Below are 27,159 nucleotides of genomic sequence, written 5' to 3' on the forward strand. Positions count from 1 at the left end.
TGTTATTGTTATTATATTATTATTATTATTTTACTTTCGCAACCAATCCGTTGTCAAAAAAATAACACAAAGCAAAAATAAATATTACTGAAATAAAGTGTACAAAATAGCAGTACAAGCATTGGTGTTTGTTTATATACCAAATGTGCGATTAGGACATGCGTAAACTGCGTACTTCATCAAGAATGAGCAAAGGGCGGATGTTGCGTAATCTCCGTATGTACGGTTTGTTATTGATGGCGACATCATGTGAACTGTTAGTTTAGTCGATTTAATTACAGTGTTTGCAGTGAATGGTTTTGAAACATTCCTGTCTGTAGTCGTTTAACAAGGATATTAGACACTGACGTCGAAACAGAAGTTTGTAAGTAGTTTGGCCTCCACCATATTTTTCTATATTTCTACTTAAATCTCTGTGCATCATTTCTGTAGAATCTAAAGCACATGATTTTGTAATGTTGAACACTGTATTGATTTTTTTTAACATTAATGTTTGATAACAGAGCCCCGGTGTGTTAGCGCAGTGCGAAAGAAACCTTACTGTCAACACACTGCATGACTGCACGAGCTTTATTGCAGATATTCACATACTTTCTTTAATCCCAATTCAAACGACGCTGTTTTGTTTAACTGTTATTTCTGGCTGTGATGAGAATGACAGGCTTCTTACTCTTCTGCAGTCATTACATAACGTTCTGCGTTGTTAGTAAGCTACAGCTGCCATTTGGTTTTGAAAACTATAAAAATATCTTAGTATTTGAGATTTCAGTTGCAACAAATCAGTTGCAAATCCTGTTACTTGGTTAGAGCTATGACCTGTCAAAAGTTCAAAGATTAGAATTATGCTTATTCATCAGCTCCTTATCAAAATAATGACAGTCAGTTGTGTGTTTTCCATTGTGGGATCTCATATACTACATTTCGTTATTAATAATATATAATTATGAATTGGTCCTTATAAAGCCCATTGTATCACTTTCAATATGCTACATACATTTCTAAGGCATTCAAATGATCAGCATGTTAAACTTTGCTGAAAAAAAGTGCACAATATTCCTTCTACACACCGATTGATAGTTGATAGACACGTTTAAGCAACTAAAAGGCCTTTTATTAGAATTCTTTTAGTCCACCTTCAGGTCATGGTACATGCGTCTTTAAACTCTTAATGATTTTTGTAAAGTAAACGTAAGAATTACTTTCATATTGTTAATAATATTTTAAGATGAGCATTTACTGAACTGGAGCAACTTAGGTTTATTTCATTATCCATACCATTATCCATTATTTTTATTTTATTTTTTAACATGTCAAAATGTTAGTGTCACATATAATAGATCAGGCTTTTGAGGAACGTTTGTAAATCTCTCAATCATTGTATTGCATTGCATTTTTTGTCCCCAAAATAATAATAGACATTTATATGCAGTTTATGTAAGCAGTCGGCATATGTTTACAGTTATAAAAATCTAATTGAGTTACAAGCTTATCAGAATTTGACCTTCCTTTTATGCCATATAAATAACATCTGGACTAAACTGCAAATGTTTTGTAATAAAATTAGTCAAATTAATGTTTTTATTCTCCTCGAGTGTGAGCTCCATATTCTCACTATACCATGAGCCATAAAAGCCTGTTAAAAAATGATACAATATATAAAACACATATGCAACGTTTTTATTTTATGTGGTTTTATATTTTGTCTAAAGGTTCAATAAATTGTTACATTTCAGCAATTAGATTTTTCTGCCTAGTATTTCCTATTATATGAGATAATGTAGCTATTATTGTTATATGATAAATAAAATAATATGCCTGTAAATGTTTTTCACCAGAGCATCATGAAAATGGGCATCTTCTCCCTCTTGGTCAAAGCATCTCTCCTTGCTGTGACCGTTCTTGGGCAAACCCCAGATGTTGAAGAGCTTGCTGATAGGAATGCCGACTTTGCTACCCAGCTGTACAGCAAGATAGCTAGCTCAAATGATGACAATGTAGCCGTTTCGACCCTTGGGGCTACCTTGGCCTTAGCCACATTAGCAGCCGGGGCTGGTGGGGCTACACGCACCGAGCTGCTAGAGGGTATAGGTGTGGCCTCCATGGAGAAAGATGGAGAGCCAGAACGGATTCAGACCCTACTCAAGCAGCTGAGGGAGACCACTGCTCAAATCCAGGCCATAGGCCTCTTCATGAAGCAAGACATCAAGGCAGATGACAGCTTTGGCAACCAGGTTAAGCAGTTTTATAATGCAGATGTTCAAAATGTGAATTATGCCAATGGACAGCAGGCCAAAGGGAATATCGATGATTACGTAAGAGGCCGAACAGGGGACAAGGTCAAAGATGTGGTGGAGAACGTAGATCCACAAAGCATGGCGATGTTAATCAGTGCGGCTTTCTTCACAGGTGAGGAGAAAACAAGTGAATAATGTCATAATTAATATTTTATCTTAATATTTCAAGTAGTAGTTGCTATTATTCTTCTATATCAGCATGTTTTGTTTTCTAATATGTGCTAATATCAGATATGTAAGGGATAATGTACATTATCCTGCTTGTTGCATGGCTGTTTACCGAATAAATTAATATAAAGATATGAAATATTGATCGGAGTTAAAATTTTACCTGACTGCTAAGAAAAACAGTCCATTACCATGTACACAACCAACAAGACGAACATCTGACCACTGAATGCCATGATTGACAGGTATTCCAGAGAGGCAGATAAGAAGTTTCAAAAAAGTGAATGTGAAAAGCTAATCTTAATCTCTTGATCTTTAACAGGTCAGTGGCTGCAACCCTTCAATGTTACCTTCACCCAAGAGGAGCGTTTCTATGTGAACAAGTATAAGATTGTACAAGTGCCCATGATGCTCCGTACGGGCAAATACTACCTGGCCTATGACCCCACGTTAAAGGTTGGCATTTTGAAACTGCCCTGTGAGGAGGACATTGCCATGCTTGTCCTTCTTCCAGATGAAGATGTGGACTACACCTACATTGATGAATCCATGACTGGTGAAGTGTTTCGCCGATGGGTTTCAAAGCTGAAAAAGACGTGAGTCACGTAATCAGTCTCTCACATTTTCACAAATCAATGTGTTTTTTTAAATGACTCAAAAAATCTCCATCAAACTCATGCTGAGCAGCCAAAGTGAGCAATCATATGACATACTTGAAACAGCTTATAGTTACCCTGCAATTTTCAAGACACATTTCTGTTGATCTCTAAAGATCAGTTTTATCTCTGTCCTCAGGAATTTGGAGATTCAGTTGCCCAGATTTTCATTGAAACAGCCTAATTCACTGAGTATGAGTCTGCCCAGCCTGGGCATTAAAGAGATCTTCGGGAGTACTGCAGATCTCTCTGGAATCAGCAGCGATGAAGGCCTGAAACTGTCAGAGGTGTGAAATCTTTCCAACAATACAAGGAAGATTTTCATGTCAATGCATTTTTCATGTCTACCAGTTACATTAACCATGATTTTAACTAGTATTGACATAACATTGATGTGTTTGTGTGTATATATATACTATACGTTACTGTTCAAAAATGGGAGGTTAAGATTTTTTTTTTAATATATTTTTGAAGGAAGCCCCTTATGCTCACCAAGGCTGCATTAATTTGTTCAGTAAAAACAGTAATATCGCTAAATAAATTTACAATATATAATAACATATAATATTTAAAATGTAATTTATTCCTGGCAAAGCTCAATTTCAGAAGCCATTACTCCAGTATTCAATGTCACATGATCAGAAATCATTCTAATATGCTGATTTGGTGCTCATGAATAAAACATCCAAAAGAACAGCATTTATTTGAGAAAAAAAAAATCTAACATTATAAATGTCCTTTACTGACATTGGACTCTTATTGACCACAACCTATATATGCGTGTGTGTGTGTGTGACATTAATATATCATACAATATATATATAGTAAAAGATGAGATATACCAGCATGCATTTGACCAATGCCTCTTGATTCCAGGTGGTACAGAAGGTCACCGTGGAAGTGGATGAGACTGGAGGCTCAGTGGCCGATGCTTCCAGAAATCTCTTTACGAGCCCTCTTCCTCCCAGGCTCACTTTCAACCGACCCTTCATTTTTGTCATCTACCATGAGGCCACAAAATGCATCCTTTACATAGGACGTGTGGTCGACCCAACTAAGAACTAATTATGTATAGAGAAACTACCAACCTGTTGTTTTGCTTGAATAACCAACTTAGAATGTAATATTTATTTGTGTAATGTAACAGAATAGTGTTTTTAATGTTTTAAAACAAAAATATCCGTATAATATAATAACAATACAATGTCTGATAAGTAAACAACTGTAAATGTATAGTTTTTTCTGAAATGGTTGATTTAAGAGATTTATTGATGCCGTGATGGAGTGTTACCCACACAGTGAAAAGTATCTGTTTTTTTGTTCTTCTGGAGATTTGTCAGTACCAGCATAGTATTCATATCAGCACTTTAGCAGGCTGTTCAAATGCAACTCATTTAAGTGCGTCATATTCAACATGAATTTTATTCATTGGGTACTAAGATGTTGGCGTTAATCAATCAGGTGCTGGGCAGCACCAGGCACAGTCTCATTGGTGGGATGGGATGGAGAGTTCCAAAACTCTTCAATCATAAAAATACATAGTGCTTCTTTTTCTCTTAGCCACTTCAAAAATATAAAACAGAATTTGCAAAGCATGCTATAATACAAGAAACTAAATAAATGAGGCAGTAAATTAAATACATTCAATTACTCCTCAACTCTCGTTTTCATTTTGTGATGTATGGTGTGAATTTCCGTGTGAAATAAGGCAGAGATGGATCAATGCAGACCTTAATTGATGCCCCAGCATATCTTAAGCCGTTTCTGGTATAGAAGAGAATGGACACATCAAAATGGAGGGTCACTGCTGCTGCAGAATGAAAAGTCTTGTAGAAAGGGGCTTTAAGTCAGAAGGCAAGGTGGTTATCACTCTCTCCCAGACTGCATTCCAAACGAATTTGACTTCCGCTGTCTGTCAGACACGAATAGAAAAGCATTACAGAGGTCAAGTTCAGTCTGGCTGAATCATTCCAGCTTATAATCATAAAATGATTACACCCAAAATGTCATGATTAATAAAAGATTATAAGATGAAGTTCAAAAAGTACAGGATCACACTACGTACACAGAGAGCTTCCTAGACTGTGTGTCTTTATTCCCGTTACTCCGGTGATCCACAGAGCTGCTCGTGTTGCTGCGGATCAGGACAGGCATGGAGGAGGAGGATGGGGTGGAGGAGATTGATGAAGCAACATTGAAGTGGTGAGGTCGCAGGTTATCATCTGGAAAACAAACGAGTACAGGTAAACGACAGAACGTTTGCGGCAAAGAGCACGTCATTATAAATCATGAAATTTTATTAAATACCATTTAATGGTAACATAGCGCTCTTTCCTGATCCAGGGCAACTTCCTGAATCCTTCACTTTTCTAAAGAGAAAATGGTGAGTATAAACACGCTATGTAACTACTGGTGATGGGTCATGGCAATTTCATGACTAAATTCAAAATCCAGACAGAACTGGTGCAATCCACTGTGATGGCAACACAAGAGCGATGAGATGATTGTGTTACGTACAAGGATTTGTCTGGGTTTGTCATCTTGGTTGTCGTGGGATGACCGCTGAGGGAACGACTGCGAGCTAGTTTGGCCCTCCGCATCTCCTTACCTGCAAACATTATCAGTGTTGGGAAAATAAGCACCTTCCAATTCTTGTTTTTTTTCTTTTCTTTTTTATTTGTATAGCGCTTTTCACGATGCAAATCGGTGAATGCAAAGCAGCTTTACAGAAAATTATAGTTTTTACATTATATTTAGTAATAGCTTACCAGTGGGGACTATTTCAATTATGAAAACCTTTAGAAAATTTTTACATTTTATGTAATTTGTAAAAAAAAAAAATTTTAAATTAAAAAATGTTAATGTACACTATTGTTAAAAGTATGAGGTTGGTAAAAAATGTTTTAAATGTTTTTTAAATAAGTCTCTTATGTTCACCAAGGCTGCATTTGATAAAAAATACAGTAACTGTTTTCTATTTTAATATATTTTAAAACGTAATTTATTCCTGTGATGGCAAAGCTGATCAGTGGGGACTATTTCAATTATGAAAACCTTTAGAAAATTTTTACATTTTATGTAATTTGTAAAAAAAAAAAAAATTTAAATTAAAAAATGTTAATGTACACTATTGTTAAAAGTATGAGGTTGGTAAAAAATGTTTTAAATGTTTTTTAAATAAGTCTCTTATGTTCACCAAGGCTGCATTTGATAAAAAATACAGTAACTGTTTTCTATTTTAATATATTTTAAAACGTAATTTATTCCTGTGATGGCAAAGCTGAATTTTCAGCATCACTACTCCAGTCTTCAATGTCACAGGATTCTTCAGGAAATCATTCAATTAGCTGATTTGCTGCTCAAGCATTTGCTGAACTTCCCATGTATTCTTTGATAAATAGAAAGTTCAAAAGAACAGCATTTATTTGAAAAAAATAAAATTAAATAAACTTATGATCAATTTAATGCTTCATTGCTATATTAATGTCTTTAAAAAGAAATTCCTGACTATAAACTTTTGAATTGTAGTGTATATAGTAAAACAAATGCAATGTTTTTGCTATTCAGTTAACATTAATGTACATCAGGAAGGATGCTAACCAGCAGAAGAGGATGATGTTGCTCCTGATGTAGATCCTGACATTCCTTTACTACCAGAGAGGCCTGACTTGCTGTCTCTTTCTGCATTACAAAAACATTACAAGTAAACGCCCACATACATTTGAGAAATTTACATATGTAAGCTAGTAAACCATCCAAAGTTTGAGAGAGAGGGTGCATGAATGAACGTCACTCACGTTTCTTCTCTGACTGTTTATCTCCAGCTAGTTTTGCCTCACTCTGCTGTCGTTCTAGCAGTTCCTGTGTTACAAAACCACAAACACAGGAGTAATGTTTAAAATTATATTTTTGTCGTCTTTGTTCTGACATCAAAACATTACATTTACACATAATGAAAACCTATTTGTCTTTACAGGCCCAATCAGCCAACAGATCAATTGGAGAAATAAAATTGTTTTGGTGTAAAAAAAAAAAAAAACATGACTACCATTATAAGTGAACTTTCTGCCTTCATAAAATAATTAAAAAAGGGTAAATCACTCACCATTTCAAGTAAAAGAGTCTCCTCCTTCTCCTTTTTCTGATCCAAAAGCTCTCTTTCATGCCTTTTATGATACTATAAATATGAACATTTATTTCAAAACTAACAGTGAAACAAAATGAGCTCACAGTGTTCATAAAAAGAAGATGGTGTATAAAAACTACTCAAAAACAACTAAACTGAAAGGGTCAAAGTAACAGATCTTTCATACCGGCTCTGTTATGTCCATTTTGTCAAGCTCCAGAACTGTCTAAGAAAACATAATAAAACCATTTGAAGATTTAATTACATCTATTAATTAACTGATTTTCAATCTATTAAAAATCTTCACAAAAGACTTAAGGTGCAATCACATTTACTGTTTTTAATAGGCAAAATCCTGCCATTTCAAGTGGAATCCGTGTGAGGGTAAGAGATTTCCTCGTGCAGATTTTGCAATGGGTTTAAGTTGATCATGCAAATACACTGTGTTGATCAACAGAAAGCTGTTTGGTTTGAAAGCAACTTCTCTGTGAGCTTTGCTTCATACATGAACCATTTTTTGCCCATCAAATTTTACCAAAACTTTGCTATTTTAATAATGAGAGCCTCACCTTGCGCAAAGTTGCCACTACATCTTTGTCCTTCTCACGGCACAACAATTTCCGCACACAGAACTCCAGCTGCTGAAGTAGATGTTTGTCTGTTGGCTTGATGGTGGATCTCAGTTTGGGTAACATATAACAGAGCTTGTACCTGCCAGAAGGTTTATTTTTGGTTTAATAAAACAAACAATAAGCAGTCATTCGTTAGAGCATTAGTCAAAGCACAGTAAACAAGGATGCAATAACAGATGTTAAAAAAATCTGAGCTGTTCACCTGACATTGGCTACAGGGTCACTGACCAACTCAAGCGCTGGAATAAGGAAATGTTTACAAAAATACGACTTGGAGAAGAGGTCTATTGTGATTTCACACAGGTCCAGATACCGAAGCCTGTTCCAGTAGCTTCTACCTTGAGCAAGTTCTTAAATTCAGAAGAGAATACAGTCCTGACAAACTGAATCACAGAATCTCATACACAAAAATGTGAAATAAGCAGATCCTGCTTTTTTACCTTGCTTTATTTTGCTGATTATCTCTTGACGCTGTTCCTGTTTGCGGTTATAGCGCAAGAACACGCATAACGTCCTGACAGCTTCCCGCTGGACTGGTAGAACATTCTAGAACAGAGTAAACAGAAGGACAGATGAAATAGCCACTTAAAGGGGTGGTTCACTTTTTTTTCTAAGCTTGATTGTGTTTATGGGGGGCAGTCTAACATGAGTTAATGCTTCGTTTTTTAAAAAACACATTATTTTTCACATAATTTACCTTTATTCCACACCTCTCTGTCCCTTCTCTGAGAAACGGGCTGATCTTTTCCTGTTTTTATGAAGCCCCTCCCTCAGAAATAGGTGATGGGCTCTGATTGGTTAGCTAGCCCAGTGTGTTGTGATTGGCTAAACCGCCTCTAGTGCTCGTCTAATTGTCCCGCCCCTCTCCTCAGCGGCATGTGCTCCAGTTGTATTGTATCTAATTGTGAATCCATTAGAATCGTTAGAAGACAGAATCGCGATTCATATATGAATAGATTTTTACGTGCACCTCTAGTTTTCTCTTCCTCTTCTCTAAAGCAGCGCAGCATGGCCTCGCCCCCTTTGCTGCCTTTTCCCGAGGACGGGGTTTATCTGGGATTGTGATTGTGTAACTCGTTGTAGTCCTATCAGCCGTATTTTTGTAGGCATTAAACTGCCAGAATTTTAAAAGACGATATCTCCGTTTGCATTGAACTTTCAGCTTCGTAACTTTGCAGATATTGTTTATGCTCAAACAGCAACATTACACACTAACTAATGTTAAAAAAAGTGAAATCGCAATCAACCACCCCTTTAAAATTGAGAGAATGTACAGGAAGGAGTGTGTAAGAAGTTTACATTGGTAGTGATGATGCTGAACATTCTCTGAAAGAAGCGGAAGTAGATCTGGTCTCCAGAAATGACACGGGGCAGACAGGAGTAGCACTGCAGGAGTTTCTCATGAACCCGCCAGTGCAGCGAGGATGCCGCTTTCTGTTCTGCTGCTACCAAACCAGGCACCAAGTCTGGAATATTCACCTGCTGTAAGGTTGAGAGTGATGTCAGTGAAATTTTTTTTTTAATTAATACTTTTATTCAGCAAGGACACATCAAAAGAAGTCACAAAAGAAAATGCTAACTAAAAGCATCAAAAAGTTAAGCAGATACCTTGCTCTCAGGTCCTGCTCCCTCCCCTCTGGAAGTGGCCAGCTCTAAAGTCTCTTGAAGATTGTTCACCAGAGCATCCAATACCTGCAGATTTAAAAGCATTGAGCTAATGTTAATCTAAGCCCTTCAAATCAACAAAGCCTTCTCGTCATTTCTACCAACCCCAGGAAGAGATTCTAAAATTGAAGATAAGCTGGGGTGAGATCACTGACTATAATAGATAGCCTATAATGTTCGGATTCCATCATCATTAATCATGAAAATCACTATGTCTGATGGCTCGGGGAGCTTTGCACTATAGTGGATGCTAATGCAGTGTGTGACTAACACTGCTCAGAGGATCATGACAGAATAAACAATACCACACTCTAGCCTTAGCTAGGGAGGTTCAATGCATTCATTCATCCTACACAGTTGCATGCAACCTCCGCAAAGGCTCACACACTTGTGCACACAGCTTCATACACACATGCAGACATGGTATGTCTGGTGTCTATAAAGAATTTTTGGTAGTTTGGTGTTAAAGGTGACTTTTTCACATATCAAATCTAATTGCGATAAATTGCAAATGGGGGCATGTTTGGAAAACCTGCCATTTTTTTCCAATTCCATTCAAGTGGTGCAGAAATTACACACTTTACCTTTAAGGTCTACAGGTACAGTAGTTCATTTTTGTTAATACATTACAAAGAAAGAACCAAATAATTGTATTTCTCTGCTTCCCACACACTCCAGAAGGGAATTTCTTGTCTAACTAATGGGCATCCAAATAAAAAAAGTTACATAAGCTCAGTTGGCATTGCGAGGATGGGGTTTTGAATGGTCAGACAGCTATTTGTTCATGTGAACTCAGTGGTCAGTAGAGGTTTTGAGAAAGACTGAATCTTTCTGTGAAGAAAGTTGCCATGTCTCACACAGCACAGTGTGCCAAGGAAATGACTGTGCTGTACAGACAGCTGAAAGCTCTTTTAATAAACACACACACACACAAACCTTTATGCAGGTCTCACCTCTAACGAGTCATCCTGCAGCAAAGTGATTAGCTCTTTGTGTATGTAATGCACATTTGGGCCCAGTAATTTGACCACCTAATGCAGAGGGATTAGAAAAGATGGTATTGTACATTCTGAACTGAGGCACTGCTACCTGTCAAAATGTGAGTCACATTGTGTACTATGACAAAAAATATGTTTAAATGGGTTTCTGAGTTTTTACCTCATGGAAACCACCAGCTGCTGTCCTCCGTACTGAAATCTCAGGATCATGACAAAGACTTGAGAAAGTACGATATAATTCAGACAGAAAGTGGTTTGGATCGGCAAATAACACTATGGCCTGCAAATAAATACAGAGTAGAAAATCTACAGACAAGACTCCAGAGACACAGCAATATGCTTATAAATTATTCAAGAAAGTAACATTAAAATACTGTATATTGTATATATTTCAAATAAAAGCTGTTCTTTTGAACTTTCTATTCATCAAAGAATCCTGAAAAAAAAAAAACATCACGGTTTCCACAAAAATATTAGGCAGCACAACAGTTTCCAACACTGATAATAATAAGAAAAGTTTCTTCATCAAAATCAGTATATAAGAATGATTTCTGAAGGATCATGTGACACTGAAGACTGGAATAATGGCTGCTTTGTCATCACAGGAATAAATTACATTTTAAAATATATTCAGATAGAAAACTGTAAAATTGTAATAATATTTTACAGTACTACAGTTTTTACTGTATTTTTATTAAATCAATACAGCCTTGGTTAGAAAAACATTTTTAAAAAATCTTACAAACTACAGTAGTTTGCTATATTTCAAGTGTTCCAAAAATACAAGAGGAACAGAATACAATTTAATTTGTCAATCAAAAAAAAATCTTGATATTACCACATTCATGACATGTTACTGAGAGAAGCCCACTGGAAGGACATATTATCAGTGAATAACAACTTATATATAACCTAAGTCATGAAGACCACTGTTATGATACTTTCATCATGCTTTTGTGTCCCTCTTAAAAAGCGACTGGTTTCTTAGACATATCTTTCAGCCACCTACATCTCAGACTGTTCGCAAACTTATTCTGAGTGACTGCAGCTATATATAACCACACTAACAACAAAGGACCACTTCAGACAGTGATGATGGACAAGTCAGAGGTCTAATTTCCTCAAATGAGCTAGACGACTTTGCCTCCACTGACAGACGTTAAAAATAGATTACACTGCCTGAAAATATTGCTTGGCCAAAAGGCCTTCAAATCATAAAATCTTTCTGAAAAATTAAGACTTTTCAAAAAAACAAGTATCTTTAGAGCTTTTAACAAGCAATGCCTAAACAAAAGTATTTATTAAGACTTACAATAAACTGCAGGGCATCTCCTGGATTGAATATTTGAAGAATTAAATACACATTGCATGTCTCCTTGGTCTTTTGGAGCAAGTGCAAAACACCAAATCCATCTGTATTCTGATTAATGTGTTTACATGCTGACTGAAGACCAAGCAATGGCTGTGTTATCTACAGTAGGTCTACTAGTCCGTCTTTGCGAAAATCAGACTGGTATGATTTGAGCACCTACTGTACATGACATTTTTAAAAAGACAAACTATTGCTTTAATCTGACTGAAATGTAACTTTTGGCATGTAGTGTAATGTTTTAAAAAGCACCACTGAGCAACAGTGTTTACACTCTTGAAATGGCTCTGTATATTAAACTGGGATAGGACAAAGTACCTTAACACTGCACAATACACATTTCACCTTTAAAGACAACAGAACGAAACAGTTATGGATGTAACTTAAGGCAAGAAAACTCACAGGAAAATTGTATGCACAGTTCCTGCGCACTAGGGCGTATTTGTTCTCCAGCTCTAGTGGGTAGGGCTGGCTCTCGCAATGCCCATTTTCATGCTGCAAACCCAGACAGCACAACTTCTTATAAAACTCCAGAAACCAGAGGTGCTGCTCGTCAGTAAAAGACTCTGCTCAAATAAAAGATACAATGTACTGAAAAGATACTGTAATCCTAATGTCATGACTGTAATCCTGAAACATTTCAGACAGTCATAAAAAGGAAGCGGACAGTCACCTGAGAGCCCATGACAAAGCTTTCCATACTGGAAGGACAAGGAGGCCAGCACTGCCTCATCCCCTTTGAAGCATTTTTCACAGAATGCCTTCACCAAGGGAAATATGACACAAGTTCTGTCATCTATGAAAAATGGTGACAGAAAAGAAGGGAGGGTGAGAGGATGACAGAGAAAGAGTGTGAGACAAGTTTCAACATCTTTTCACAAAGAAGCCACATGCCAGTATCTGAATCTGATGTCCCAGCCTGCAAAATAAAGCACTTAAGATATGTAAATAAAAAAAAAGCTGTGTATGATGTTATGAGCAGGTACGCATCATGTGTTTCAAACAGTACTCTGTGAAATAATAGGAAGTGCAAATGTTTTCACACCTCTCTGTTTCTCTGTAATTTAACTACATTTCAAATTGTCTGATTTCCACAGCAGAAAAGGTGATATTAACATTGGTAATATCCCTTAAAGCAAGACACTTCAGGTGAAAAGGGTAAACATTTTAACCACAAATCTGAATAGATATCACCATACTTCCTCAGTTGATTAATCACAGTATACATTAAGACAATTGTTTGTATTACAAGTTTTCTGAAATTTTGTTTAAATATGCAAATAAGTCATTATCTAATTAAATACACGCCAATTTGCATACAATTCCAGAACAGAAATATGAACATTGGATAAAGCCAGGTTTAAAATTCATGTTTCATTTTGTCATTCAGGAGATTTTGAATATATCTTTTTATCACATTATAAATCAGAAAATACTGTCAATAGCCAGAAAAACTGAAAAACTGTCTTTAAAATATATGTATTGTAACTGAAATCTACTGACACAAATAGGTAAAGTTAAATACAATAAACACTTAAATGTGTCTTTTTTTGATGTTTTCTTTCCATTAGTCTTAAAGAAGAAAAGCAAAATTGCCTGAAATTTCTAAATTTACCAGTGCATAAAAAAACTATTGTTTTACATTTTTCTTGCATTAAAAACGAGCTTCATTTTTTTTTAAAGATACTCAAAGAAAGGATATCAACTACATGCTTATCCACATATGAAGAGTATTTTTATTACATTATTAATGGTTGTCATTTTTGTTTTAATAAAATGTAATATGAGAAAAACAAATAATATGAGAAACAAATTCATTCAATTAACTGTGAGTGGCTTACCACTGTCAAACATTTCTAAGAGGTTGATGATGGTATCGAAAGCTGCCAGTCTCACAGTACTGGCTTCATCTTGGGCCAGCTCAACCAGTTCAGGGAGCACTTCAACCTTAGTGTGGTCCAATCTGGGACAGAGCAAATATAGACAAACTAGTCTTATGATCCATACTGATACTGTACACGGACATGTTCACCGGAGACATTATTTCTAACAGAATATCCCAAAGTCTTTAAAGGTGATATATCATGAAAATCTGACTTTTCCAGGTTTTAAGTGCTATAATCAGGTTCCTAGTGCATCTACCAACCAAGGAAACATGAAAAAGATAAACCCAGTAACTTTGTTTTGGGAAGCCTTTTTGGGAAGCATCTGAGAAAACGAGCGCATCTGATTTCGCTCCCTTGGTGACATGGCAAAGGGATCTCATTATAATATTACCGCCCCTTTATCTTTAAGTTTACACCCACAGCGCCGTTATTGTGTTTTCGCAAGCGACAACGGTGTACTAGTTCTAATGCCGTGGCGAAAGTTTGAGCAAAACATGCTAACTGTTCTGTCATTGGCTGCACAGACGAGCACAGAACACTATTTAGATCTAAAATAAACATTCGATTTATTTACCAGCAGTTTACCTTCACAGACATAACCGACTGTTTTTTGTTACTCATGTGTGTTTTTAACGTAAACTTGTGTGTGAATGAGAACTTAATTTAGTACTCCCATGCTGTGACAGCCGCTTTCTGTCCGTGTGCTTCGGATGTGTGCACTCAGAAAACCATATATCAGAAGTTTAAACTCATATGGTTTAAAATGCATGATTTCAGCACGATAATCATGATAATCAGAACCAAAACAGATGTTTTTAGCAAGTACGAGCTGTCATGGCGCAGCTCTATTCTGGAAAAGGGGGTGGGGAGCCGCAGCTCATTTGCATTTAAAGAGACAGGCCCGAAAAACAGCGTGCCTCTGCTTCCACTCAAAATAGCAACCCTCTACATTGTGAGTAAATCACTCGCATATGCGACTAAATCTTCACTCTGGGCGACTAAATGAGGTCTAATATTAGCCAATGGCTAATCAATTCTCAGATTTTACTCGCCAGTGTGTGAGTTAGAGGCTGAGTATATGATTAGCACAGATATATTTTCACTCACAGAACACTCTGACTGAGCGCTTCAGAGTTTCACTCTCTGTCAAGTGATCTGATATTTTTCAGTTCATTTGAATGGATGCGCAGCGCACCTGTGTTTGTGTATTTGCCGTAATGTGTTACTTGTGTGAAGGCGCACGACTCGCCGTCGCTTTCTCTCACTGTGAGCAAAGAGCGAGAGCGAGCGTGTGTCTTACATAACATGCAGAATTGATGCGCTACACGTAAACGATATACTTTGTTGTATTTTCCTGTAAAAATTCCTTTGGAATTCTTCAGCTTTTAAGAACTGCCGGGTTTTCCTGTAGTAGGCGGAACTAATGCACAAATGACAATCTCATTGGCTGGTGCTCGCCTATTATCGTCCCTGTTTTGATTTCAGCGAATCAGTTCGAGCATATATATATATATATATATATAGTATTTCAGTCTGGCGAGTAAACAAAAAAATATACTAGCCAATGGCGATTCAATTGCCAAGGTGTCCATTGAGGGTTGAATAGGCATTTTCAAAATGATATAATAAATGATCTGTGGAGTATTTTGAGCTGAAACTTCACAGACACATTCTGGGGACACCAGAGACTTATATTAAACATTGTAAAAAGGGGCATAATATGTCTCCTTTAAGTTTAAGCTTCAGTCACATTGTGAAGAACTTCACCTCTAATCCCTTGGTTTAAATATGTGAGAGAAAATGTCTCACATTCAAAAGAAGTGGCAAAAATAAATACTCGTAAACTGAAAAATGTATACAAAAACTACACAAAAAAAATAATATACACTATACCTGTTATTTACAATTTAAATGATACAATATACTCTGTTTTTCTATTTAATTCCTATTATTCCACATAGGAATAAGTCATTTAGATTTGGCAGCATTAGATATTCAAATAACAAAATGTTCTTTTTAACGTCTCTCTACTTACCCAATTCCCCTGGTGATGTTCTCCAGCTGGCGGCACATGCAGGCGCGCACCTCGTACTCTACGTCCTGGCATAATGACCTGATCAGTGGCAAAAGGTCTTTCTTCACTCTGCAGAGAGAAGCCATGGTAGACATTTTAAGTCAGCAAATAACGGACACAAAGTGTATTTTAAGGTTTTCAACTTAAACATCACTTTAAAAAGAAAATTAATCTATATTAGGAATATCATATAATAGGTTGTTCCAGTCCTCTTATTTGATTGGTCATGTGGCTTTTCCACTTTAGAACTTACATTGAGGACTCAAATTTGCCAACAACCTTTCCTAAGATGCGACAGCTGGCCAGACGTGCCGGAACCGACTGGGAGAGCTGATGCTTCGATAATAGAGGACTCAGGATCTGTGCAAACAATCAAAGCAAACTGAATTTTAATTCACACTGATAGCTGATTTCTATGGCATATCCCATGGGTATAGAAATGACAGACAAGAGAAATACTGCAGCTGCCATTACCTCTTGCCTGATAGTTTCCTTTGGTAAAGCATCAATTGCTGACAGCAACGTCTCCAACCAAGCATTGCTGACCACTATTAAAAATAAAGATATAGTAGCTGATTGTGTCCTTGACATGCAGAATGCATATTTCACTACCATACACTACCATTCAAAAGCTTGGGGTCTGCAACATTTTTAAAAAAATGTATTGTGTATCAAAAGTAAAACAGTAGTATTGTGAAATATTATTACAATTTAAAATAACCCTTTTCTATTTTCAAATATTTTAAAATGTAATTTATTCCTGTGAAGGCAAAGCTGAATTTTCAGCAGCCATTACTCCAGTCTTCAGTGTCACATGATCCTTCAGAAATTATTCTAATATGCTGATTTAGTACTCAAGAAACATTTCATATTAATATCAAAAGTTAGTTGTGTTGCTTTTTGTGAAAACCACAATATATTTTTTAAGGACTCTTTGATAAACAGAAATGAAATAATAACATTTATTTAAAATATAAATATTATGTAACATTATTAATGTCTTTACTATCACATTTAATCATTTTAATGCATCCTTGCTGAATAAAAGTAAATAAAAAAGAGGACAATACTGACCCCATATTTTTGAATGGTAGTGTTTGTTCAATTGTACTCCACTCACAAGACTGCAAATAATAAGGACTCATGCATTCAAGCAGTCATTTCATAGAGGATGTTGAAAAAAAATCTCAAGTCAAAAATTCATCACATTTATTGTATATACTTTCTACAGGTGCTTTTCAAGCTTTCTCAAATAAAAGGCAACCTGTGTCCCTGTGGTCGAGATTCAGAAGAACTATCTGCAAGATTGAGTGGGTGTGTGTCTGGATGAGGACAATGTCATCTTGGAGGACGGTCAGGAAAGATCCTGCAGCGGCAAGCTGCATATCTGCCCCAGCTACATGAAGCACTTCCTGTTGGGGTAGAAGAAGGAGCTCTGTATAATCATTCACAAACAGCACACACCAAGAAGTCATAGAAGGATCTTAACAACAAAAAGCAATAAATGAAGTACTGTTTGGCCTACCCTGACTTTTGGCACCACCCTGCGAAATGTCTCTGCTGGGTTCTGACGCACCAGGTTTGGCAGGTTGATGATCACGCTGGCCCGTTGGACATCCTCACCAGAACTGAACAACATAGAAAAGTGGCTGGTGATATTAATAACATGGCTGTAGTTCTGCTGTATTTCAGAAGTTATTGTCTGACATTTATCTTATTTTATGTGCTACATTCATGTACTGCATTTATTTAAAATATGAAAAGTAAAGTCTGCTGCAGACATGCACTTGTTCAGATGTAAGATTCCAGTCTTAATGTTCAACTGCTTGTATTGACAGCAGTCTTGTTTTGACTTCTTTTATTCAATTGTATCCTTAAAAAAAATGTTCTTAAGAAATAAGTTAAAGGGGTCATATGATGTTGCTAAAAAGAACATTACTTTATGTATTTGGTGTAATGAAATGTGTTTATGCGGTTTAAGGTTAAAAAAACACATTATTTTCCACATACTGTACATTATTGTTTCTCCTCTATGCCCTGCCTTTCTGAAACGCGTCGATTTTTACAAAGCTTATCGGTCTGAAAAGCGAGGTGTGCTCTGATTGGCCAGCTATCCAGTGCGTTGTGATTGGCCGAATACCTCAAGCGTGTGACAGAAATGTTACGCCCCTCACCATACTGTGATGCCGTGTTCCGGAGCGACGAGACAAAAACATTCAAACCCATTATAAACGAGGCATTTGTTTTGTTTTGTCCAGTGGAGACATAATTACGGATTATAATGATTTATACTGTCTTTTTACGCATTGCGTTGCATTGCGCAAACATAAAACCATGTTGTGATCGGAAAAATGACAAACAAGTGCTACTCAAAACTCGCATTTGAATCATCAGTGGCAAATCCTTTAAATATGAAAGCGTACTTACAGACTGAGAGTCAGAACAGCCAGCATTGTAGTCTACTCTACCAGGATCAGGAAACAGTCCTCCATAAAATGCACTGCACACATCTGAATATTTGGGTTGAACTGTTCTGGAACAGTGTTGTAAATACAACTTAACCACTGATTTCTAGTCGTGTCCTCATTTGGAAGGCCAAACAAAGTATTTTCGCTTTCGCAACTAAACACACAGCGTCTCCACAACATGGTGGCGGCGGTGGCAGCAACAATAAAGTTACGCCTTCTTTCTTTGCGTGAACATTTGGGCGGCATTATGCAAATCTTCCCACACTGTGACGTAGACATGTGGGGGCGTGGACCAGTCTTAACTTTTATAAAGAATATCTCTTTGGGTTTGAGACTTTAGTCTTTGCAACTTTAGGGATCTTATCTATTCACGAAGAGCTTGTAACACTCCAATAAGAAAGGAAAACTTGAAATCGCATCATATGACCCCTTTAAGAAATTTCTTAAGATACATTTTCATAAGAAAGTTTGTAAGAATGTTCCTAAGTGCAATTCTTGAAAAAAAAAAAGAATATATGCTGAATGCTTCTGAAAATAATACTGTAATTATAAAATTAAAAAATGAGGTCCCTATTTGACTTTTATGGAGTTGTTACTGAATTTCTAACTCAGCAAAAAGTCAAGTCATGCATAATTTTAAAATATGTATTACATTTTTTCCATTATTTGAATATGTAAATTTCCTTGTACACATAAACTGTCACGGTTCACTACTGTGAGGAGCTTGGAGATGAAGGAGCAAGGAGATGGGGAGTGGAATTCAAACATATAGGTTTTAATCACATCCAGGGAACAAGGAAAACACACGTAGCAAGGGTAGACATATACAAACATTCAACACCGGACCCTACAAAACCAAACTGAAGAGACTGGGGCTTATAAACACAGGGGAATGAGGATAATAACTAAACAGAGCTGGGAAAAAATGAAGAACTAATCGGGGAACATAATGGGAACAGGAAGGACCAAATAAGGGCATAAGGAAACACTTGGGGAGCAAAACACACAAAACACGGAACAGGGTCTGACATAAATCTTTTGGAATGCTTTTGTTTTAAAAAAAATAGCCAAATCTAATGGGGAAAAAGATATGTTCCCGATTAGAACATCAAGTAACTATGGTAACCGAGAACTGTTTTTCTTCACAGGTGGGCGAAGACTCCTTGCTGACTGTATGAATAGTGAAATTAGTGAAATAGAGAACATTGATTTGATTTATAGAACAATGAATCAATCCCAATCTTCAGAAGCAGGGTTAAGACTCACTTCTTTCAACAATACTTGGATTAATTAACAAAACAACTTGGTGTTGGCTTGTTTTATTGTATGTACTGTATAGCCTAGTACCTGTATGTTTCTTTATACTAGTTTATACTTTTTTGCATTTGTTCAGAAAGCACTTCTTTCCTACAGTAGAAGATGATGATCTGAGTTGCATGCTAGCCATCTGTTGATCACAATGGTCTCTTATGTAAAGCCAAAGCACTTTTTGTAAGATGCTCACTGCATAGGAGAATCAGATAAATGTCTTCCATGTAAATCGTTTAAATGCCAGTGAACTAATGCTGTGCCCAGCATTGAATTTTAGTTTTTACCGTAGATGCATTATCTTGTCTCTAGGAGACAGACAGTTTCCTTCGTCCCCTCAACTTCTATATGAACACCTCTATGTCTATATGTCTACATTCACAAACAACCAGCCACTACAAAGGGCTTCTCTGAAAGTTCTTTAACAGAGTTGACAAAAATCTCTTTAAAAGAACTTTAAAAATGCAATAGTCTTTTTTGCCCACTTAAAAAAAGTTTTAGACAGAAATTAATAGTACATTTGACAAAAAAGATGTAGTCACAAGAGAAGAACACTCGAGCTATATCACTATATCAGCTATATCATATTAGACTTTAAAAAACATGAATAAAAAAGCTATTTATTCTACATAAAGTAGATCAAACCCTCGAGATCACATGACCAGCAGATTTAAAAAAATTCTAATTGCACTAATAAACAAAACTTTTGTGCCCACACATGTCAGTCTGAAGTCCAAGAACATTAGGTTGACTAGAAAGAAAAGAGAGCACAACTCAATTATGACCTTTAATTACTACCTTTAATTTTCTTTTTAAACATTTTAGACATTTTATTTTGGATGAAATGTTTAAGTAGCCATAAATGTGAAGGAAACGCCTACATGCTCAGATTATTAATAGAACCATAGTGCTGTAGTTGTTTTTACCATTCAAGCAGAACCCTCTGAAGCTTAGTGCAGCTGAATCTCCTAGACGTTCTCTCTGAACACTCTCATGTCTATCAGTCTCTCATGTGTGCTGTTGTTCTAAATAATGAACTATAAACAGGTATTCATTACTTTTTCAGGGAAAGGTTGTCCTCCTGTGTCCTTTGATGGCAAACGGTTATTTAATAACCAAGAAACAGCCTGACCTGCTGCCAAGTATGTCTAAGAAGAGAGTAATGCGGTCATGCTTTGTGCACTTTCTGAATATGGTCAATAATGTGCAGCACCTCAGCAAAGCCTGTGTTTATACACTAAATGACAGAAGTACCAAGCAGAGAGAAGAGCAGCTGGCATCTATATGAAGACGAAAGACATAATCAGCTAAAGACCAGGTGCTGAATGGTTTGGAAACACAATTCCACTGCCGTGAGCCTCGAGTCTCTGTTTGCTCCGGTCAGGTACTGGCTGGAAAGTGGTCAGAAAGTAAAAAGAGCTACGCTCGCATTTGTAATTAGATTTCCCTGGCGAGTGACCGATACACAATGGCCTCAGCCTAGTAGAACATTTTATTGAATTTAGAATTTGCTTTTTCATAGCTCAAGAGACTTCATGGAGATCATCACTTCATCTCAGATATGTTTCTTGTAAAATTAAGAGAAATAAAAAAATTATAATAATAATTAGATAATAGTTAACATTAAATGGAGCTATAAAATTAAATGAATAGAGCAAAAATACACTCTTAAAAATAAAGGTGCTTCACGATGCCATAGAAGAACCTTTTTGTCTAAATGGTTCCATAAAGAACCTTTAACATCTGAAGGACCTTTCTGTTTCACAAAAGGTTCTTTGTGGTGAAAGAAGGTTCTTCAGATTACAAAAAGGAAAGAAAGAGATGATTCTTTAAAGAACCTTTGACTGAATGGTTCTTTGTGGAACCCAAAATGGTTCTTCTATGGCATCGCTTGAAGACCCTTTTGAAGCACCTTTATTTTTAAGAGTGTACTGTAAGGTTAACCCTGCCTGGTTTAAATGTTTGAAACTGACCAACAGTTGAAAAGTGGGTTACACTGTCTTAGATCATTTGATTTAGGAAGAATCTGATGAATTTTGAATTCTTATTGAAATCTCTGACTGCTGATTGCAGACTTTGTCAAATTTGAATCTCTAGAGCAAACTAATGTGAGACTACATTGGTCTATTTCTCAGAAATAATCTGAAAACGAAATGGAAAGCAAAAGTCTCCATTTGCTCTCCATTTATCTCATTGCTGTCTAGGAAAAACATTAGCTTCCTTTCCTATGGAAGGTTATAAGACAAATGTTTAGATGTTTAGAAAGGCCCATTTTGGAAAGATTTTACCTTGTGTTTGGAATCTTTGAAAAGGGACCAGTAAAACAATTCACATCAAACCCTAGCTGAGCTCAAGTGCGTCTCGAGTTTCAACACAAAGTTAGAAGAGAGAGAGTGGAAGAAGGCAACATGCAGTGGCAAAAAGTAACACACTGTTTGAATTCTCCCCCTCCAAAAGAAGTGAGTCGGCAATTGATTGTTGAGCCAGCAGGACTGTAATGAAACCTAAACAAAGCCCACTTAGTAATTAGTTTACATTTGGCAGCGTCTCTAATACTTCCAACCCCAACAGGGCCAATGATGATGCTGGGAAGAAAGTGAAGAGCACAGGCTGTTTGCAGTCTGTCTGTGAACAAATATTTCATACCCTACATTTCACATCCCTACAAATGACACTTTCTTCTAGATTGTGCACATCCTTCATTCCATAATGCTCTTAAAGAAAGACCAATGTTTTGAAGATTGACAAATTAATGTAAATGGTATGTGAAGAGTGTTGTTTGCTAAAAAAATCATCTAAATAATATAACGTCAATGTAGACAATGCTTTTTTTAGAACCAGATCATGTAGTTACAGATATCTACCCGCAGGGCTACTGAGGTCATGCTAACCAAACACCTGGAGTGTACAATACCATAAAAGTCATTCCAACAAACAAGTCATGACACAAAAAAACTAAAAGCATGTCTTAAAATCCTGCAGCCTCATCAGTATGACTCTCAGCAAGAGCAGTGAGCATTCAGTGCTGTTCCTGACATCAGCACACCAGAATGGAAAAATCTCTCACTGAGCCGCATCTAAACTCACAGTACCTAAAAGCTAGTCAGCAGCAACTTCTCTGGCCAAGTCTTACTTTATCAGAGGCAGTGGGGGTTTAACTGCTACTCAAACTGTAACTGAAACGTACAGTTCCAGAGTTATATCATCTCTAATATTTATGTAGCATAGTGTAGCATATTTACGAATTAAGCCCAATGACACATGCAAGCTTCAACTACATAGAATCGCAGGGTAATCACTGATAAAGGGACCAAAATACAATTTTTGCAAATGTGTCTCCTGTAAATGATAAGGCTTTACAAAGTCCAAATACCTAAATAAAATTGCCTCAAAATTCCATTACCTTTTTGGAATTAATCAGCCTAAATGTGCAGACATGTTTAAAAATCTGAACATTTCAATAGGAATCTACACTAATGTTGCCGCACTTTAATGCAAGGCATGCAAAGCACTTGAAATGTAAAAATCATTGTGTACGACAGTGAGATAACAAAATCATGACATTATGCCTCATGCAACCTCATGTTAGTCCGAGAATTGGGCATTCCGAGGGGCTACTTGATATCAATGTGGATTTTTCAAGCTTTATAATTGAGAACAATTACAAAGTTGTCACAGACGACAAACAACTAGATACACTGAAATATGACATTGGTTTATACAATACAAAATTAATAGGTGTGCAAAATGCTCAAAATGTCTCACTAAGATGGCACCACGTTTGCGTAACCATAATCTATGAGGTGTCTGCACATCAGAAACACCTCCTCTTTTAACCATTCATCCATTTCTTAACAAGCACTCTCTTTCCTGTCATCTTACAGATGCTCTGGCAGCTTGCTTTTACATGCCAAATGACAGCGAACGGGGCAATTAAATTGTTCTCAGAACTAGTTTGCCACCCGAGGGAGTCGGGCTGTGGACCGACTCTGGCACTTAATTAGCACAAGCAAGGAGCAATATAGTGTTTTATAGGTTAAAAAGGGACAAAACCAGACCTTCAAAATAGGGAAGTGTCTGAGTTTTGGGTCAAAAAGTATAATAAGAAATAGTTTTGGATATTTGGTCCAAGCATTTTCATCTCTGCATAGCTTGGAAGCATACAGCATGTAACCAGATAGCAGGTCAACTGCTGCTATGTTTTTCTAGAACCAAGAAACCAGTGTCTATATATCATGGACTGGGGACCAAGAACTGAAGGCAGTTGGTCCTTGAAGCTGACTCTATAAATCCACGTTAAAAACAATGGTGCTCCAACAAGACTGTTAATGGGAAAATATGTCTATATACTAACTGAGAATTCATGCAAAGCAAGCAGTGGAGTGTCATGGTAACAACGGCAAGGTTGTGGGTTTGATTCTCAGAGAATGCAAGGACTGATAGAACAGTTGCTTTGTGTGTCTGCGAATGCATAAATGAAAATCGACAAAAATATCAATATCAAGATTAAAATATACACTCAAAAAGTTTAGGCCTAAATTGATCATTTATGTATTTTAACAGCATTTTAAATTTCCATTCATTTGGATTGCACAGTGTGACAAGTGGGGCAGGGCCGAGAGCCGTGGGAACGGAGCGAGGCCGGTGGAGTAAATGATGATGAGTGGGTAAACAGTTTCCAGAGTGTCAAGTGGAAAGAAAGAGCAATGAGAATTACTAATTTCAACAATCTAGAACCCATAGAATGATGCAAAACATGACAGTTTTAAATAGAACAAAACTGTCGATCCTAAAGGCCTCAGCCTCCTACCTGAGAATGAGATGATGTGGCTTGAGAGGTTTATGTTCAAATCTTGCTCAAATGATAACCTTTTTAATATAAATAAAAATGGCACATAAATGTATATGTTTTTTAAATGTTTTTTTACATCTATGCAACAAATACCGTTTGGATGGGAGAATCCATCCATCCATCCAATCAACAAACAGTAGATGGAACCAAGTCCCTGCCATGCATTTTTTTTATGATAATCTTTTAACTCTGATGTATGTCACAATATGGAAGAAATTATCTGATGCTACTTCCATCACATAACAGCTTTAAAGAATTCAGATTTTTTTTTTCCAAGCTGATGTACGGTAAAAATATTGACAGCCAAACAAAATGCACTCGACTTTAAAGAACTCGAGCATTTAAAGACAGAAGACAAAACTGCAGCTTGTATGGGTCTCTCGATGAAAGTAAGATCCTGCAGGTCATCTATCTCTCCAAACAAACTGGACTGGCTCGGCGTCATTTTCCTGACAAACATCTGTCCTAAGTGTGTTAGTCAATGTGCCAGACGCGGGTGTCAAAGTCCTGTCATTATTGTGGCTTCTTGACAGTGAATGACTGATGTGATGTCTTTGATGAAGAGAGGATGGTCCTCCCACGACAAACGCGTCCCACTGGTTGCAAAGCTTGATCTTTCACTAATTTATTTGCGTGGTGTTCAATTGTTTGTGCAGTTTCTACACGCGCTTTCAGCTGACGCGCGTGCGCTGACGGACATAGTAAGGGATTCCTGCGATAAATGTGTTGCTTACTGTCTGAGAAAAAGATGGATTCGGTACGCTTTTTCCCAATGGAGCAGCTCGAGATGTCGAGTGCTTGTGGTCAGCGCGTGCTGGTGATCAAAAATGAAATCCTTCCCCCGCTTATGATAAAACCATCCAGATATGGCTGTTGACACATGAAGAAAAGATCCGTGATATTCCTGATGGGTGCTAAATGTCAGATCGCAGCTGGCGTAAACTACATTTGCAGCTTAATATGGTCACACATAACGTTACCTGTTCACCTGCTTCGGTTGACGTTAGCTCGCTAATAATACGACAACAAAGTTGAAAAAAATGGCCTGTCGAAAAAACTCCTCTCGAGAACGCCGTGCAATTTGTCTAGTTAATGCTCACCTCAAGCAATCCTCTGTAAATCTAGCTCAAATGGCAACACGGATCACTTCATAAAAGCTACGTCTTTTATATTGTGGATGTGCTAGCAAACAGGAATATTCAAACCACGCAAACGCACTGCACCAACTAAACTGGTTTCCATAGAGACAGCATGCCACAGCAGCTCTGAGCGGCTGGAACGTCAGAGCGTTCCGTTCAGTCGAAGTTCGTCATTGAAATGGAACAACTACTGAATGGTTCTGACTGTCTGATTATGTTTACTGACGACATAATATTCTAAATATGGCTAATTCCGCGGTAAACATTCGGCTTAGAACAAACTGAAAGTGTGACGACATTTTGCTCGTTGTGCAAACTTGTAAACCAGTGCCTACAGTAATTCAGGCTAACACATTTACACAACAATTCAGAATGATAAAAGTAACTTAAAGGGGTCATGAACTGCCTTTTTTGGTTATTATTTTTTACTGTTCTCTGAGGGCCACTTATAATGTTATCAAGATTTTTACATTAAAAAAACATCATCATTTAGAAGTAATAGGCTATATTCTGTCCTGTTTTGACCTCATCAGACCGCTCCGTTTGAATAGGCATGGCAGATTGACTCACTGCAACGATTGGCTAACAGTGACGTCAGAATACGGAAGTGTAATTCGCCGTGGGTTCCTTCGAGATTTTCCTGTGGGGTTTTATAATGGGGGTTTTCAATTAATGAGTAAAATAAAGCTTGTGGTAAACATAACTTGAGATACTTTTATGTTTTGTTCTACAATGTAAACTGCACACACTTACAGCCCAAACGTTCTTATCTAGATACTTATTAAAAACATACGTTTTCAAAAATGAACATAACTCCTTCAATATTTGTGTTTTGGGTATGGATACGTGTAATTTACATTGTAGAACAAAACGTAAAAGTATCGTCAAGTTATGTTTAGCTTGACGATTGACGTTATCCGTTCCACCTTAAAAAACACGACGCTTCCGCGTTTGTAGCTTCTTATTCACGCTTAACTTAGGGACAATGTGGTTTTTCTGTTTTTTCCAGTTTTTCACATTAAAGATGTAAAGGCACGTACAATATAATTACAGTATTATTTAATTACAGAACGTGCCATCAGCTCATCTTAGGGATCATGCGTTTTTCTCTTACTCACGCTTTTTTAGGCACCCTGTAACTATTGTGTCTGTTTTTAGAAAATAATAATAAAAAAATTTGAAATGTAAATAACACCAAGATATCAGTGAAAATGACTGTAAGAAGGCACATAAAATATAATTACATCATTCTTTAATTAGTGCATGTCATCCTTTGAGTAATGAATCAACAGCATTAATGAATAAACTGAATTAAAATAATCAGAATTAGAATAATAGAATAATAATTAGAATTAGAATAATAATTCAAACAATTGTTACAAATGTCAATATCCCGAGTTAATTAAAGATTATGCCAGCTCCAGCTTGAAACGTCTTATGAAGACTTCACATCACCCAACACCTTTGAAAAGATGACACCTACCCTCCAAGGACTCCAGAACATCAACTCTGGATGAATATACA

The 27,159-nt window shown here is 36.8% G+C and overlaps 2 protein-coding genes across 2 annotated transcripts; one reads left to right on the plus strand and one right to left on the minus strand.

The window, feature by feature from the left end:
• Positions 1-168: 168 nt before the first annotated feature.
• On the plus strand, positions 169-4,760 carry serpina10a (serpin peptidase inhibitor, clade A (alpha-1 antiproteinase, antitrypsin), member 10a). Its single transcript, XM_016294705.1, has 5 exons — positions 169-364; positions 1,836-2,406; positions 2,785-3,058; positions 3,258-3,405; positions 3,995-4,760. Exons 2-5 carry the CDS (start codon positions 1,842-1,844, stop codon positions 4,181-4,183), a joined length of 1,176 nt encoding a protein of 391 aa, XP_016150191.1. The 5' UTR covers positions 169-364; positions 1,836-1,841; the 3' UTR covers positions 4,184-4,760.
• A 76-nt stretch (positions 4,761-4,836) lies between these two features.
• ppp4r4 (protein phosphatase 4, regulatory subunit 4) lies at positions 4,837-25,764 on the minus strand. Its single transcript, XM_016294716.1, has 24 exons — positions 24,820-25,764; positions 17,394-17,538; positions 17,133-17,280; positions 16,343-16,416; positions 16,122-16,228; positions 15,830-15,937; positions 13,750-13,871; positions 12,582-12,704; positions 12,311-12,474; positions 10,700-10,819; positions 10,495-10,572; positions 9,485-9,568; positions 9,176-9,358; positions 8,317-8,422; positions 8,079-8,226; positions 7,814-7,955; positions 7,432-7,470; positions 7,224-7,295; positions 6,916-6,979; positions 6,719-6,799; positions 5,636-5,726; positions 5,426-5,487; positions 5,184-5,340; positions 4,837-5,030 (listed from the first exon to the last, which is right to left on the minus strand). The coding sequence occupies exons 1-24, from the start codon at positions 24,954-24,956 to the stop codon at positions 4,985-4,987; spliced, it is 2,601 nt and encodes an 866-aa protein (XP_016150202.1). The 5' UTR covers positions 24,957-25,764; the 3' UTR covers positions 4,837-4,984.
• Positions 25,765-27,159: the final 1,395 nt, after the last annotated feature.

The sequence above is a fragment of the Sinocyclocheilus grahami genome, unplaced genomic scaffold (genome assembly GCF_001515645.1).
Source record: "Sinocyclocheilus grahami isolate Dianchi unplaced genomic scaffold, SAMN03320097.WGS_v1.1 scaffold15.1, whole genome shotgun sequence".
Taxonomy (NCBI): Eukaryota; Metazoa; Chordata; class Actinopteri; order Cypriniformes; family Cyprinidae; genus Sinocyclocheilus; species Sinocyclocheilus grahami.

Coding starts and splice junctions, on each gene's coding strand:
- serpina10a (XM_016294705.1), top strand. CDS start 1,842: ATGAAAATGGGCATCTTCTCCCTCTTGGTCAAAGCATCTCTCCTTGCT. Junction 2,407..2,784: donor CAGTGCGGCTTTCTTCACAG/GTGAGGAGAAAA, acceptor GATCTTTAACAG/GTCAGTGGCTGCAACCCTTC. Junction 3,406..3,994: donor AAGGCCTGAAACTGTCAGAG/GTGTGAAATCTT, acceptor TCTTGATTCCAG/GTGGTACAGAAGGTCACCGT.
- ppp4r4 (XM_016294716.1), bottom strand. CDS start 24,956: ATGTTTGTCAGGAAAATGACGCCGAGCCAGTCCAGTTTGTTTGGAGAG. Junction 10,573..10,699: donor CAGCTGGTGGTTTCCATGAG/GTAAAAACTCAG, acceptor CCTCTGCATTAG/GTGGTCAAATTACTGGGCCC. Junction 6,800..6,915: donor TAAACAGTCAGAGAAGAAAC/GTGAGTGACGTT, acceptor TTTGTAATGCAG/AAAGAGACAGCAAGTCAGGC.